This window comes from Neoarius graeffei, chromosome 24 (genome assembly GCF_027579695.1).
Source record: "Neoarius graeffei isolate fNeoGra1 chromosome 24, fNeoGra1.pri, whole genome shotgun sequence".
Taxonomy (NCBI): domain Eukaryota; kingdom Metazoa; phylum Chordata; class Actinopteri; order Siluriformes; family Ariidae; genus Neoarius; species Neoarius graeffei.
The window spans coordinates 50,099,305-50,115,095 of NC_083592.1; the positions used below are offsets into that span (position 1 = coordinate 50,099,305).

Genomic DNA, 15,791 nt, shown 5'->3' on the forward strand with positions numbered 1-15,791 from the left:
ATAAGTGTTCCTAGACCCGTAATCTTATCATTTCAAGGATCCACTACACAAACTGATCACAATGCTGCCATAGAACGGATCTGGTTGGTTTCTTCATTTCAGGCTTTTGATTATATTTTTCTGGCCCAGAAATGAGCTCCGCCTCCAAACCAACACAAACCTTTTCCTTAAAAGGCAATTCAGTTTTAACACAGGGAGATGGGGTCATTTGGATGGAAATCAAAAGGCTCAATGTTTTTTTACTTTCATGCATCACGTTCATCATTTATCCCCTTTTCTACATGATTATGTAGAAGACCATTATAAAAATTAATGGATTCTCTTTTTAAAGGTGCGGTCTGTCATGTTTATAAGTGTTCCTAGACCCGTAATCTTATTTCAAGGATCCACTACACAAACTGTGATCACAATGCTGCCACAGAACAGATCTGGTTGGTTTCTTCATTTCAGGCTTTCGATTATATTTTTCTGGCCCAGAAATAAGCTCTGCCCCCAAACCAACACAAACCTTTTCCTTAAAAGGCAATTCAGTTTTAACACCGGGACATGGGGTCATTTGGATGGAAGGTAAAGGCTTGTCAAGCCTTATTTATTCCCTTTTCTACATGATTTTGAAACAATATTAAATAATTAACAGTATTATTAAAATTAATGGATTTTCTCTTTTTTTAAAGGTGCGGTCTGTGAGGTTTACAAGTGTTCCTAGACCTGTAGTAATCTTATAATTTCAAAAGATATATTCCACAAACTGTGATCACAATGTTGACACAGAACAGATCTGGTTGATTTCTGGAGTTCAGGCCTCTGATGATATTTTTCTGACCCAGAAATACCAACACCCGCCCCAAACCAACACAAACCTTTTCCTTAAAAGGCAATTCCGTTTTGATACAGGGAGGTCATTTGGATAGAAGGTAGACCCTCGTCAATGCTTTTTTTATTTCTCTCGCAGGGTGCAGAGAGCTTGAAAAATTACAACCTGCCACTTTAAGAATGATTCAGATCCCTCTACGGGCTTGAGAAGAACACTGAGGTTCTTTCAGTCCAGCAGGAGCAGGTGGTCATGCTCTCATACAAATCACGGTCCTGTTCCTGCTCTAATCAACATTCCCCGAGGTTGCTGCTCTCCTTCCATTCTCGCACACAACATACACATTAACATACGCAATGCTTACAAAGCAACCCTCACACACTCTCGGGAACCGTGCCGTCTATATTCCTCAGCGTCGAGGCCTGCAGTCCACTAGCACTTCCCCAGGGCAGGGTCCAAATGGCACGACAAACTCCCTGAGCAAGCACGACTTAAAATAGCCCTGGAAAATGGATTTAGAATCAAGAGGCACTCAACTGCATGCGATGTTCTCCGAACTCTGCTCTTTAAGCTCACTGAAAGGTGGGAAGGTAATTCGCTGGCATCTTGGATGGCAAGGGGAGGGAGGAGTAGTTTCTGCACAGGATTTAATGTGCCTGGGGAAAGGTCAAAGTTCAGGAAAACGCTCGGTCATCCTAACACAGCAGAGCAGCAGTGAGTGCGCTGAAGACGGCGTGAGGTCGTAAATCACGGTTGTCCCCACAGTGTGCACCAATCAGAGGGCTAACAACTGGTCTAGGCCACGCCCATTTGAGCAAAAAACGGGATGCGCGAAGGATAAAACGTGCTTTTTTTTTTTTTTTTAATTCTCAGACATGCATTTGCACGTCAAACCTTGAAACCATCAACACTTTTGCCATGATGCTTATAACCTGTTACAGCCTTCATTTATCACTGATTTTGAATTCCCATTGAATTTTACATTTCAAAAAGGTCAAGAATTCAATTATTTTCAAACTCTTCTCCGAAATATAATCCCCCCCATGCTGCGTTCATTTGAAACCTCATTTGCATTTCTGCAGCTGGAATCAAACCAGACGTGCTCAGCCCCACCCAAAGCAGACTCTAGGTTACAGAAACATGCTACGTCATACCGGCAAGCGCCGACTGAGATGATCACACTTTTAAAGCTGCAATCTGTAGATATTTAAAAAGTGTTTCCAGGCCTGGAATGATTATCAACGCCCTTCGAAAGCATGTGTTTGACAAGATCAGTGTTCAAGACCTCTGGAAACTTTGATTACTTCACGATACTATGCAAAATAAGTTTCCAGCCCTGAAATTAGCCACGCCCACATTCTTAACAGAACCGAATTTTGCCTCTTAGAAGGCGACTCGCAAGAAATAAAAGTAGGTGTGGTCGATTAGAAGAAGGGGAAGGTTGGCAATTTTGTTACTGCAATTCATCTCACAGGCAGCAGAGGGCTGTAAAAAAAAAAAAAAAAAAATACAAACCGCTGCTTTAAATGTCATGAATGAAAATGCAGCAAGTGTGACCGAGGGGTAAAACTGGCATCATGTTGCATGGATACTGCATGACAAAACGAAGGCTATTAAGATTTCTTATTATTATTTATTTTTCCTCAGTACCTGCTGTACTGGTGTCAGCCGGAGTGACTCACCCTGGCTCGATCTGCGCTGGATGAACCTCCTCTGCCTAGTGAACGCTCTGGGCTTACTATACGCTTGGATGTATGTGAGATACACCCAGAAACTGGGGCACGATCGAGATAACAAAAAGGTGAATCATTAAAATCAACAGGGAAAGAACTTCAGTTTAGCAATTATAATCATCACTTAGCAATTATAATCAAAGCAGCGGGTCTGCTCTTATTGTATACCTCTCGCCATAAAAGGCTGATTACTGATGAATGTGAATAACGACGAAGAAGGCGTAGTTAGAATGAGGCTATGAGTCAGGATCAGGCATTAGTCATAGCTTTGATAGGTTTGAATTATCAGGCATAATCTACTCGACGAGCTAAATGTAGAACACGCACGAACGTTATGAAAAGAAGCGTGGTGTGAACACCGAGCCCCATCAGCCTTCTGGACGTGAGGAGCAACTTCACACACAGGAACATTTTATCCGTTCAACCACAATTCAAGAAACGAGAAGCGACGCAAATTCATAAGACCTACAAAGAGGCTTTGGAAAATGTTGCATTCTGCAATTGTGATCGATTTATGAAAAAGACGTTTACGGAAAAACGCCACCGTTTTAGAAGACAGACTAAATCTACAACATAATCTTAGCAGCCATTACTAAGTAAAAGCAATGCCGGTTCTAGAACGGCGTCGAATTCCTACCTTTAAACTCCAGGAGCGGCCGGAAATGTGGGTAAAGATGCAGTGTGGCATTGCCCTGTGAAAGAAAGAAAGAGAGAGAGAGAGAGAGAAAAATAAGACAGCGTGAGGAAAGAGACTGATGATAGACAGAAGGGAAAGTGGTGATGAGTGAAGCACAACGCCGAGTGTGTGGAGAGAGAAGCCAGGATCAGCTAGAGGGAGCCTCCCTTCTCTCTCTCTCTCTCTCTCTCGCTCTCTCTCCACGTCACAGTCTCAGCTGCAGCTCCTCTCTTCCTCCAGCACTCAGTTTACACTCTTCCTGCATATAACTGATAATCTCTCTTTATACCCCTCCTCTGGTATAACTCCATTATTCATCTCTCACAGTGAATGTGTGCGAGTGCGAGAGAGAAAGAGAGCTGTAAAAATGACACTTTGACTTTAAAGCAAACCCCGACACCCCAACACTCAACTCACTCATAAGCACACACACACACACACACACACACTGTCCAATGATTTTATTTATATACACGTACATTTATAAAATATAACTCATTTTTCTCAAACTACCCTTTTCGCCCGCGGTGCCTCCTTGTACACCTCGTTTCACCCACGGCGCCTCCTCAAAACACCCATTTGTGCCCATGGCGCCTCCTTATACACCCACTTTCGCCTGCAGTGCCTCCTCGTACGCCCACTTTCGCATTTGGCATCTCCTTGTACGCCCACTTGTGCTGCCTCTTCAAAACGCCTACTTGCGCCCGCGGCCCTTCCTTGTATGCCCACTTTTGCCTGTGGCACCTCCTTAAAACAGTCACTTTTGCATTTGGCACCTCCTTGTACGGCCACGTGCACCTGCGGCGCCTCCTCAAAATGCCTACTTGTGCTCATGGCGCCTCCTTGTACGCCCACTTGTGCCACCTCCTTGCACCTATGGCACCTCCTTGTATACCCACTTTTGCCCGTGGCGCCTCCTCATACAGCCACTTTCACTTGCAGTGCCTCCTCGAAATGCCCACTTGCATCCGCGGCACCTCCTCAAAATGCCTACGTGTGCCTGCGGCGCCTCCTTGTACGCCCAGTTTTGCCTTCGGCGCCTCCTCAAAACACCCAGTTTTGCCCGCAGCGCCTCCTCAAATATCTAATTTCGTCTCCACACTCTTAAATACACATTCATGAAAGCCTAATTTCATTCCAACAATTTGTGAAAACTACGAGCTCCAGGCTACATACGTTCTTCATTCCAGTTATTTTATATTATAATTGAACTGAAAAAGATCGTCACATACCTTTAACCACAAGTCATGATACATACTTGGAAAGAGATTTTTAAGAAAAGGTTTCAGTTACTATCCTTGTAGCTTCAGTGCAAAACTCAAGATGCACGCATGCACACACACACACACACACACACACACTACAGCTTAGCCAAAAAAAACTCCATTTGGGAATAAATAGAAAATTCTTTAAACTGAAGGTTTACTGAACTATATCTTTAGAAAACTAAACAGAACAATGAACTGCTCGAATCTGAGGATCCAGACACACATTCTTTTCACTACACACAACGTTCCTATTTCAAGGATATTGAAGTAGTACTTCTACATTTACGTGAAGCTAAAGAGCAAAATCACACCATGCAGCGAATGTGTATGAACAGGTCGTGTAATAAAGCCTTTATCAGAGCTGTCCTACTGGGTTTATAACAACCACGACACGAGGAATCCAAAACCGTATCAAGAAGGAGAACTTACAGTTAGTGATTCTCGTTTCCTTCCGCTGGTTATGAACGTGAACCCTTGCGTTTCTATGGCAACACCTGTTTTCTGAATGTGCTCCTCGATATACCTGAGAATTAAAAAGGAAAAAAAAAAAAAAAGATTCAAATTAAAAATCAGGATGAACGTAGATGTTGCGATCTGATAGATGCTGAATGATGCAGAGGAAATCAGACGTGGGTGGCATTAGATAGAAAACTATTCGTTTAAACTGGTGCTGTTTGGAGGGATTGGATTTACCAGTTAATAAAGGAGCTTTTCCCAGCAGAGTGATTTCCCATAATCATCACGATGATCTTCTTTCGAGGTGGCAGTAATCTCAGGCCTAGCCTGGAGGCTATTTTCACAAGGCCTAAAGGACACACACACACACAAATATATAAATATAAGGCTGCCAGACAGCAGTGTCGTAATCGAATCACTAAACCTCAAGTCCAAGTCAAGTCAGTGTCATTTAAAAAGAGTCGAGTCCACTATTGATCAGAATCGAGAACAAGACTCCAACCGCACCGTTTGACGGTCTCTGTTTCAGCGCCATTAACATTAGTTTGTTCCTGAACATGACGCATGAACAGGTGAATGTGCTTCTCTTTATCAGGGAGTGTGAAGTATTCTGTCAGAGATGGTTGGGAGACGGACGCAAGTGCAGAAGGTGTGTTTATTAATCTAAGAGAAGACGGTAAACAATCCAGAACGGCAGGCAAAATCATAAAATGGTGAAATGGGTGACAGGTCGAGCGAAGTACAAACAGGCTATCGTAGACTCAGCAGAATCAAAGACGAGAAACAGGAAATCAGGGATCAGGAAACCAAACAAGGAAATAAGGCTCGGTAATGTGTCAGCAATGCAACTCAATACTTCGCAAAGTAAGTGTGTTTTCACAGTTTCTATACAGGCGCGCTGATTGTGCCTTAATCCTGTGCAGGTGCTAGTCGTTTCCAGCATGCCCGAGAGTCCGCTTGGCGCATGCGCTGTCCGGAGCACGCCCGGGTGTCTATCTGATGCACGCACCAAGGCACACAGGTGTGACACACAAAATTAGTACAAAATTAACGTAGATATAAAATATCTTCTTATGTCAGATTATTATGGCATATTACAAAAAATAAAGAACAAATCCGAGTCCTCGTCTCCAATTTACGAGTCTGAACGCAGTTAACTCACGAGTCCGAGTCATCAGCGCTCAAGTCCAAGTCGAGTCACGAGTTGGACTTGAGTACTACAAGCCTGCCAGACAGGCACGTTTTTCCTATCAGTAAAAATCTCTCAGAGCGAATTAAATCATAAAACCCATGTTCTGTCCTGCATGGCTCTTTACAGTCAGTATTGCCAAACGTACACAGACCTAACCGATTTACCTCGAAAAGTAAAAACAGTGTCGACTGGTTAAATTAGAATTATTCCACTGGATCTGTATTGGTCAGAGCCGGGTTTCCCGAAAGCCTCTTAAAGCTAAGAGCGTCTTTAACCGCCTCTTAAGATCCATCATTAAGCGAACATGGTTTTCCCGAACAACATCATAGCCAAAGTAGTACTTTAGTTCGCTCTTAACTTACGATGGACCCGGATCACCCTTTCCCAACAAAGAGCGGCTTCTCGGAGCCGAATACGCAGAGCGTGATGCGTCTCAAAGGGACTCTTACAATCAGTGGGTGGAGACTGGTGTTGAATCTGCTGCCGGTGTTCAATTATTTTTCTTGTACACTACCGTTCAAAAGTTTGGGGTCACTTTGAAATCTCCTTATTTCTGAAAGAAAAGCACTGTTCTTTTCAATGAAGATCACTTTAAACTAATCAGAAATCCACTCTATACATTGCTAATGTGGTAAATGACTATTCTAGCTGCAAATGTCTGGTTTTTGGTGCAATATCTCCATAGGTGTATAGAGGCCCATTTCCAGCAACTCTCACTCCAGTGTTCTAATGGTACAATGTGTTTGCTCATTGCCTCAGAAGGCTAATGGATGATTAGAAAACCCTTGTACAATCATGTTAGCACAGCTGAAAACAGTTGAGCTCTTTAGAGAAGCTATAAAACTGACCTACCTTTGAGCAGATTGAGTTTCTGGAGCATCACATTTGTGGGGTCGATTAAATGCTCAAAATGGCCAGAAAAATGTCTTGACTATATTTTCTATTCATTTTACAACTTATGGTGGTAAATAAAAGTGGGACTTTTCATGGAAAACACAAAATTGTCTGGGTGACCCCAAACTTTTGAACGGTAGTGTACATTGCAAGTAAATTGAGTGATGTATTAATTAATAAATATACGCAAAACATTATGAATATACTTCAATATGTTAGGGAATTACAGTATGTATGGATATCGGAATGTCACACTGATATCACTATATTTTTAATCACATTTAACTTCATGAGGCAAGTGATTAGGCGGCACGGTGGTGTAGTGGTTAGCGCTGTCGCCTCACAGCAAGAAGGTCCTGGGTTCGAGCCCCGTGGCCAGCGAGGGCCTTTCTGTGCGGAGTTTGCATGTTCTCCCCGTGTCCGCGTGGGTTTCCTCCGGGTGCTCCGGTTTCCCCCACAGTCCAAAGACATGCAGGTTAGGTTAACTGGTGACTCTAAATTGAGCGTAGGTGTGAATGTGAGTGTGAATGGTTGTCTGTATCTATGTGTCAGCCCTGTGATGACCTGGCGACTTGTCCAGGGTGTACCCCGCCTTTCGCCCGTAGTCAGCTGGGATAGGCTCCAGCTTGCCTGCGACCCTGTAGAAGGATAAAGCGGCTAGAGATAATGAGATGAGGCAAGTGATTATCGAGTTTAGTGTCAGAAATGAGACATTTCTGCACCTCTAACTCTGTGTGTGTGTGTGTGTGTGTGTGTGTGTGTGTGTGTGTGTGTGTGTAAGGCCAAACACTACCAACTTGGTATAACAAAGAAATGAGCAGGGCACAGAGAAAACATTTATCGAATTATAGAGCTTATTATTTGCTCATTCTTTCATGTACACGTTTGTTCGGTTAATTAAAAAAAAATGCTTAGAATAAAAAATGTCAAAATCTAAAATAGTTTCAAGTATTAACTACCACATTATATACGTTATGCTTAACGATGATACAATATATTAACATAATAACGCTTTATATTTCATTGGTTTAGCAGCTACTATTATCTTTAGCAACTGCTAATGCCTATATCGAGGACGCGCATTGCAAAGACGCTCTTAAGACTCCTTCTTACAAGCGAGTTCAGGAAAACCACGTACAGAGACAATGTTCGTTGCTTAAGAGCGTCTTTAAACTCACTCTTTAGGGTTAAAGTGCAATGTTATCAGGAAACCCACTCCAGTGTTATTAATTTTGTAATATTTCCAATTTATATGTATATAATTGAGAACTTAGTCTGCTCTGTGTCATAACTTGTCGACTTATTTAAAGCTAAACATTAAAGGAACAGTCCACCGTACTTCCATAATGAAATATGCTCTTATCTGAATTGAGACGAGCTGCTCCGTACCTCTCCGAGCTTTGCGCGACCTCCCAGTCAGTCAGACGCAGTCAGACGCGCTGTCACTCCTGTTAGCAATGTAGCTAGGCTCAGCATGGCCAATGGTATTTTTTGGGGCTGTAGTTAGATGCGACCAAACTCTTCCGCGTTTTTCCTGTTTACATAGGTTTATATGACCAGTGATATGAAACAAGTTCAGTTACACAAATTGAAACGTAGCGATTTTCTATGCTATGGAAAGTCCGCACTATAATGACAGGTGTACTAACACCTTCTGCAGCGCATTGATACAGAGCTCAGATATCAATGCGCTGCCGAAGCACGCAGAAGGTGTTAGTACACCTGTCATTATAGTGCGGACTTTCCATAGCATAGAAAATCGCTACGTTTCAATTTGTGTAACTGAACTTGTTTCATATCACTGGTCATATAAACCTATGTAAACAGGAAAAACGCAGAAGAGTTTGGTCGCATCTAACTACAGCCCCAAAAAATACCATTGGCCATGCTGAGCCTAGCTACATTGCTAACAGGAGTGACAGCGCGTCTGACTGACTGGGAGGTCGCGCAAAGCTCGGACAGGTACGGAGCAGCTCATCTCAATTCAGATAAGAGCATATTTCATTATGGAAGTACGGTGGACTGTTCCTTTAAAAATAAAAAATAAGTGAGAAAGGATCCATTTTCTGCATGTGGAACCAAACACAGCCTTTCATTGAGTTTATAATGTTTACATGAATTGGATTGAAATGTGCGTTATTTGTTTTCGGTCCTGAAAACACTCGTGTGATTGTAACGAAGTATTGACACTGCAGACTCCTTCCATAAATGTTAAACAAACATGTTCTTACAGAAAACTTCACCATTGTACGTTTTATTAGTCTTCGATTACAAGGCACGCTCTTCCATGCAAGTCCCTGTGAAACGATGCTCTCCGTTTCAGAATGAGCGCATTAATATAAACCCAGGGTTTCCCCTAAAGCGTAGTGGCCCTGCTACACATAAATTTATTGACCGATATGCTTAGTGACATGCCACTACCCATTAAACCGCCACCACAGTGCTTACAATTTAGGCTGACGGTATAAAGCTAGAATAAACATGCATGCGTTTTATAGATTTGAGCAGGTAATCAATACAGTCCATGGCCCTGAACTTGACAGCCGATGTCAGAGAAGGGTATTCCGCGCCGATTGGAGGAGTGGGTGCGGTATCCCGCGTTGATTGGATGAGCGATGCGCAATTAATATTCATTTGCTGATAACATATGCAAAACTGGCAGAGCCTTCAAGCCGGGTACGAGTGAGCAAAACACCGACGGGTTGCAGCTTAATTACGGAGTATTTCACAAAGAAAACGGCAGAAAGCAACTCGGCAACAGTGGCAGACCGTAGCTGGGAGTCCGCGACGGCCAGTTCGCTGCATGTTGCTGACCAGCTCGAGTCTGACAGCGAGAGGAGTTAATCATCTGCAGTATTGCTAAAATTTAATGATCAGGATTTTTGAACAACTCGTGCCATGTTGCACCACCATTCACTTTGTTACCTCAACCGCGATGGAGTAAGCAGGGCGAGATATTGTAAGCAGTGCGGTTAGTTTGTGTGTCTGTCTGTCAACAATCAAGCGTCTAGACGGTCGCACCGATTGACTTCAAATTTTCAGCGTAGGTGGGCAATGGTCTGTAGATTACCTGATTAAATTTTGGGGGTAACTGGGTCAAGGTCACTGGAAAGGCCAGGTGAGGTTTGTTTTGCCTGGCAACACTTGTCAGTTAGTTTGTGTGTTTGTCTGTGTTAACAATCTAGCATCTAGACGGTTGCACCAATTGAATTCAAATTTTCAGTGCAGGTGGGCAATGGTCCGTAGATTACCCGATTAAATTTCAGGAGTAATCAGGTCAAGGTCACCGGAAAGGCCAGGCAAGGTTTGTTTTGCCTGGCAACACTTGCTTGTTTGTCTGTTAACAATCTTGCGTCTAGACGGTCACACTGAATGACTTCAAATTTTCAGCATAGGTGGGCAATGGTCCGTAGATCAGCTGATTAAATTTTGGGGGTAACCGGGTCAAGGTCATCAGAAAGGGTCAACCATTCAGTCAAAATAACATTTTCCATTATAACTCAAAAACGGTTGCCGATAGACACGTTTACTATTACGAGCATATAGGAAGACCCATATGGCCTTTCATTTGGCACCATGATCTTTGACCTTGAATGACTTTGAAAGGTCAAACTCAAGGTCATAGATTTTCATAGGACTATAACCGGACAGCTGATGACTGAGAAATATTACCATTATCAACATCTCATCTCATTATCTCTAGCCGCTTTATCCTGTTCTACAGGGTCGCAGACAAGCTGGAGCCTATCCCAGCTGACTACGGGCGAAAGGCGGGGTACACCCTGGACAAGTCGCCAGGTCATCACAGGGCTGACACATAGACACAGACAACCATTCACACTCACATTCACACCTACGGTCAATTTAGAGTCACCAGTTAACCTAACCTGCATGTCTTTGGACTGTGGGGGAAACCGGAGCACCCGGAGGAAACCCACGCGGACACGGGGAGAACATGCAAACTCCACACAGAAAGGCCCTCGCCGGCCACGGGGCTTGAACCCGGACCTTCTTGCTGTGAGGCGACAGCGCTAACCACTACACCACCGTGCCGCCCCATTATCAACATATAGGTGCAAAATAAGTGCTGCCGGGTGAAATAAACTGCAGTCTCCTTTGGAACAGGACACTGCTTGTGAGATGCAAGACTGACTGTTTTTTTCTGTTTTTAGGGAGGGAACTCAGTAAATTATATGCAAAACATAGCCTTTGTGCCAACATGTTGAACTGGTAAAAATCCGTTCTAGAGGTCACCAGAAGCCATGAAATGAACCCTTATATTTCAGAATTTTCCAGGAGAGCATGCCCCCGGACCCCCGCTAGCTTACAGGCCACCTATAGCGGCACGCTCTTTGCATCTCGCTGCGCTCGTGAGGCCATAACTCTTTCCAGTTTTTCTAGGGGCAACCCTGAAACATTACCAGAATTTCTGTCAGAGCCCCATGGAAAAATTACTCAAACAAGACTTCTGAGCAATGTTTATTCATGAGTGGAGAATTTACCTAAAGCATTCTTAGGACTGTAAAAACACACACACACGACTGAACACTTTCCAGAAAGTATATGAAGCTGAAACTCACTTACATTTCACGCCTTATAATTTGCTTGAATGTTGTTGAACTTGCAACCTTCATTTATTCATTAGCTATAATTCTTATCCAAGCCGGAGCCAATCCCAGCTGACTTCAGGTGAGAGGCGGGGTTCACCCTGGAAAGGTCGCCAGTATAATCGCAGGACTAGCACGAAGAGACATTCATTCATTCACACCTATGGCCAATTTAGAATAGCCAATTGATCTAACTGCATGTCTTTAGAATGTGGGAGGAAACTAGAGGACCTGGAGGAAACCCCTTCAGGGACGAGGATATCATACAAACTCCAGACAGAAAGGCTCCGGAAGAACCGCCAGATTTGAACCCAGAACCTTCTTGCAGTGAGACGACAGTCCTGACCGCTACACCATCGTGCCGCCTGATTTGCAACGTTCAGCTATGAACGCTCTTTTTGAGTTAGATAGGAGGGAGATCATGAGGAGGGGTTAAATTTGGGTTTATGTAAGCAGTAAGTGATGCTGAGCTACGATGATGGATATGTAAATCACGTCACAGTATAGCAGGTCATATCTTTAGTATTAATACCACCACCACCACCACCACTTATTATTATTATTATTATTATTATTATTATTTTGCGCTAGCGCAAATTGCTACCCTCATTCAGGATCTTTCTACTTTATTATGATTCTCCTAACATTTTTTAGGATGCCATTTCTCCCTTAGTTTTCAACCAATCATTACATGAAGAACACCTCTGGGCTGACTTGCATTGCTATGACTTTTGGTGCTGATCTGGATCACTGATCCAGAATGATCTGTGAAAAACAGGATTTTTTTCAATCATTTCTAACTGTTAATTTTCATGATTTTTGTCAACCAGTTTTTTTTTAAATTTTGTTCAGGGCAGCAGGGCACGACTTTTTCTCGTTAAGCGTCATCCTCTCTCTCTTACCGTTCCGGATCTATAGGGTACAATAACCTGACGTCCTGGTTTGTAACAGCTAGCGCAAATTACTGTGACTTTAGTCACAATCTCTAATTATTATTGTTATCACCACATTATTATAGACATTTTCTTTCATTCAAGGCAAATGTTATCTGATTTTTTGATCCTTAACCTAAAAACAGTGCTTGTTTTTGTCAGTTTTTTTTTTAAACACTTTTCACTATAGGCTTCTTCTAACCCAGAAATGGTGCTAACGTCAACTGTAAGACAAATATACATCTAAGCTACACATGTCTACGTTACAGGCATTTAGTAGACGCTCTTATCCAGAGTGACATACAACATACCCAGAGCAGCCTGGGGAGCAGTTGGGTGTTAGGTGCCTTCCTCAAGGGCACTTCAGCCATTCCTACTGGTCCAGGGAATCGAACCAGCAACTTTTGGTCCCAAAGCTGGTTCTCTGACCATTAGGCTTCCCCAGTCATGGTGTTTAACCCAAGTCGTCCAAACCCCTGCAATTTTTGTGAAAGCTTTCAAATAAACCGATGCCTTACTTCAATTCTGTAATTTTAAAAAATGTTATTGAAAGTAAACCTATGGTTTACATTTAGGCTTAACTGCATCATGCATTTTTTCTTCTGAAAATAATCAGAAGATATTATCATTAATTAATAATATTAATACAAATAATCAATGACTCTGAAAAAAGAAAACCTTTTTGTGCTTATCAAACAAAGTTTAGTACCATGTGCTATCAATTCCAGCTGTGGACGCACTGGAAAAGGCGTCTCTTTGTAGGACAGTGATTTATATTCTATTTAAACTGTAATTACAATAAAAAAAAAATATTCTGTTATGGCTTGCCTACGTTTTGATTGATTGAATTATTGAACAACAATAAACACTGGGGGGGCGGCACAGTGGTGTAGCGGTTAGCACTGTCGCCTCACAGCAAGAAGGTCCGGGTTCGAGCCCTGTGGCCGGCGAGGGCCTTTCTGTGTGGAGTTTGCATGGTGTCCGCGTGGGTTTCCTCCGGGTGCTCCGGTTTCCCCCACAGTCCAAAGACATGCAGGTTAGGTTAACTGGTGACTCTAAATTGGCCGTAGGTGTGAATGTGAGTGTGAATGGTTGTCTGTGTCTATGTGTCAGCCCTGTGATGACCTGGCGACTTGTCCAGGGTGTACCCCGCCTTTCGCCCGTAGTCAGCTGGGATAGGCTCCAGCTTGCCTGCGACCCTGTAGAACAGGATAAAGTGGCTACAGATAATGAGATGAGAATAAACACTGGGGATACTGACAACTGGAAATCTGGTTATGCAGCTGTAGGGAGTTAAACAAAAACATGAAAACTTGGTTTCATTTCCTCTGCCAACTTTGTCGAAGCAGGTTGTGTTTTCGCCTCGGTTTGTTTGTCTGTTCCTAACATAACTCATACTTAGAAACAATATGGAAATAACAGCCTCAAATGGAGGATTATGAACAGAGCCTAGATACTAACATGGAACAGTCATCATCATCTCAACAGACTGCGACGTGTATCATAACACAACTCAAAAAGTAGTGAATGGATTTGGATGAAATTTGGAGGAAAGGTGAGTCATAGGTCAAGGAACAATTGATTAGATTTTGATGCAAATCCAGATATGCATGTGGATCCAGATGTGTATGTAGAGCTAGGATTTTTTTTTTTTAAATCTGTTCTCAACGTAACTCAAAAAGTACTGAATGGATCTGGATGAAATTTGGAGGAAAGGTGAGTCATGGGTCAAGGAACAAATGACTAGATTTTGATGCAAATCCAGATATGTATGCGGATCCAGGATCCAGATGTGTATGTGAATCTAGGATTTTTTATTAAAAAAAATCTGTTCTCAACGTAACTCAAAAAGTACTGAATGGATTTGGATGAAATTTGGAGAAAAAGTGAGTCATGGGTCAAGGAACAAATGACTAGATTTTGATGCAAATCTGGATATGTAGGCTATGCAGATCCAGATGTGTATATGGAGCTAGGATTTTTTTTTTTAAAAAGCTGTTCTCAACATAACTCAAAAAGTAGTGAATGGATTTGGATGAAATTTGGAGAAAAAGTGAGTCATGGGTCAAGGAACAAGTGATTAGATTTTAATGCAAATCCGGATATGCATGCGGATCCAGGATTTTATTTAATTTTTTTTAATCTGATCTCAGTGTAACTCAAAAAGTAGTGAACGGATTTGGATGAAATTTGGAGGAAAGGTGAGCCATGGGCAGCACAGTAGTGTAGTGGTTAGCGCTGTCGCCTCACAGCAATAAGGTCCGGGTTCGAGCCCAGCGGCCGGCGAGGGCCTTTCTGTGCGGAGTTTGCATGTTCTCCCCGTGTCCGCATGGGTTTTCTCCGGGTGCCCTGTGATGACCTGGCGACTTGTCCAGGGTGTACCCCGCCTTTCGCCCGTAGTCAGCTGGGATAGGCTCCAGCTTGCCTGCGACCCTGTAGAACAGGATAAAGCGGCTGGAGATAGATAATGAGATGAGATGAGAATCTGTTCTCAACATAACTCAAAAAGTACTGAACGGATTTGGATGAAATTTGGTGGACAGCTTTAGCATTATCTGACATTCAAGTGATTTAATTTTGACGTTGGTACGTGGCTTGGCAGAGGTACGAACGCTACCGAATGCCCTTCTAGATCCTTCTGCAGATACAGAGAAATCATTATATACATTCAACAGCACGGCTATGTTGTTGACACTAAGAAACAAGGCTCCAAACAAGAGTTTATCCTTTATTCATGAAGTGATAAGATAAGATGCTCAAATTACATTCAGTCAGTCAATTACAGCACCTAAAAAAAAAAATCCAAACTCATAAATTTAATCCTAAACTCTATACTGATACTGAAAATAACAGCAGAATGAATGACAAAGAACGTTTCACTTGCATTTTCACTTTCTAAACAAGCAGCCTGACTTATTTAACATGACAATAAGCACTTAATAAGTAATAAACATCACCCAGGAGTGTCTGTTCTTCAACAACTTTCTATATGTGAGCTTCATGTTGCAGTGTTGCTCAAGGCAGACATGCAGCGTTCACTGGCTCACCCACATTAGTGTTGTTAATAAATGACAGTGTTGTGTATTTACCGTTTTCGTCGTCGATATACAGAGTGTGACATTCTTTGAGGATTTTCTCGCTCGGTGTGGTTATAGCGGTTTCCAAAGTGTTCGCCATTAATCGGGCTTTCCTACTGCCCGACATACTGACACCGAACAGGAA

At 42.7% G+C, this 15,791-nt stretch overlaps 1 protein-coding gene across 2 annotated transcripts in view; it reads right to left on the reverse strand.

Moving 5' to 3' along the window:
- si:dkey-98f17.5 (uncharacterized protein LOC569123 homolog) overlaps window positions 1–15,791 on the reverse strand; it is a 35,541-nt gene extending 19,750 nt beyond the window's left edge. For both annotated transcript variants that reach the window (XM_060907431.1, XM_060907430.1), the window contains exons 1-4: window positions 15,659–15,791; window positions 5,182–5,293; window positions 4,918–5,011; window positions 3,182–3,236 (exon numbers count right to left, since the gene is read on the reverse strand). In XM_060907431.1, the coding sequence (XP_060763414.1) occupies window positions 3,182–3,236; window positions 4,918–5,011; window positions 5,182–5,293; window positions 15,659–15,773 (376 nt within the window). In that variant the 5' untranslated portion in view covers window positions 15,774–15,791. The remainder of the gene's footprint in view (window positions 1–3,181; window positions 3,237–4,917; window positions 5,012–5,181; window positions 5,294–15,658) is intronic.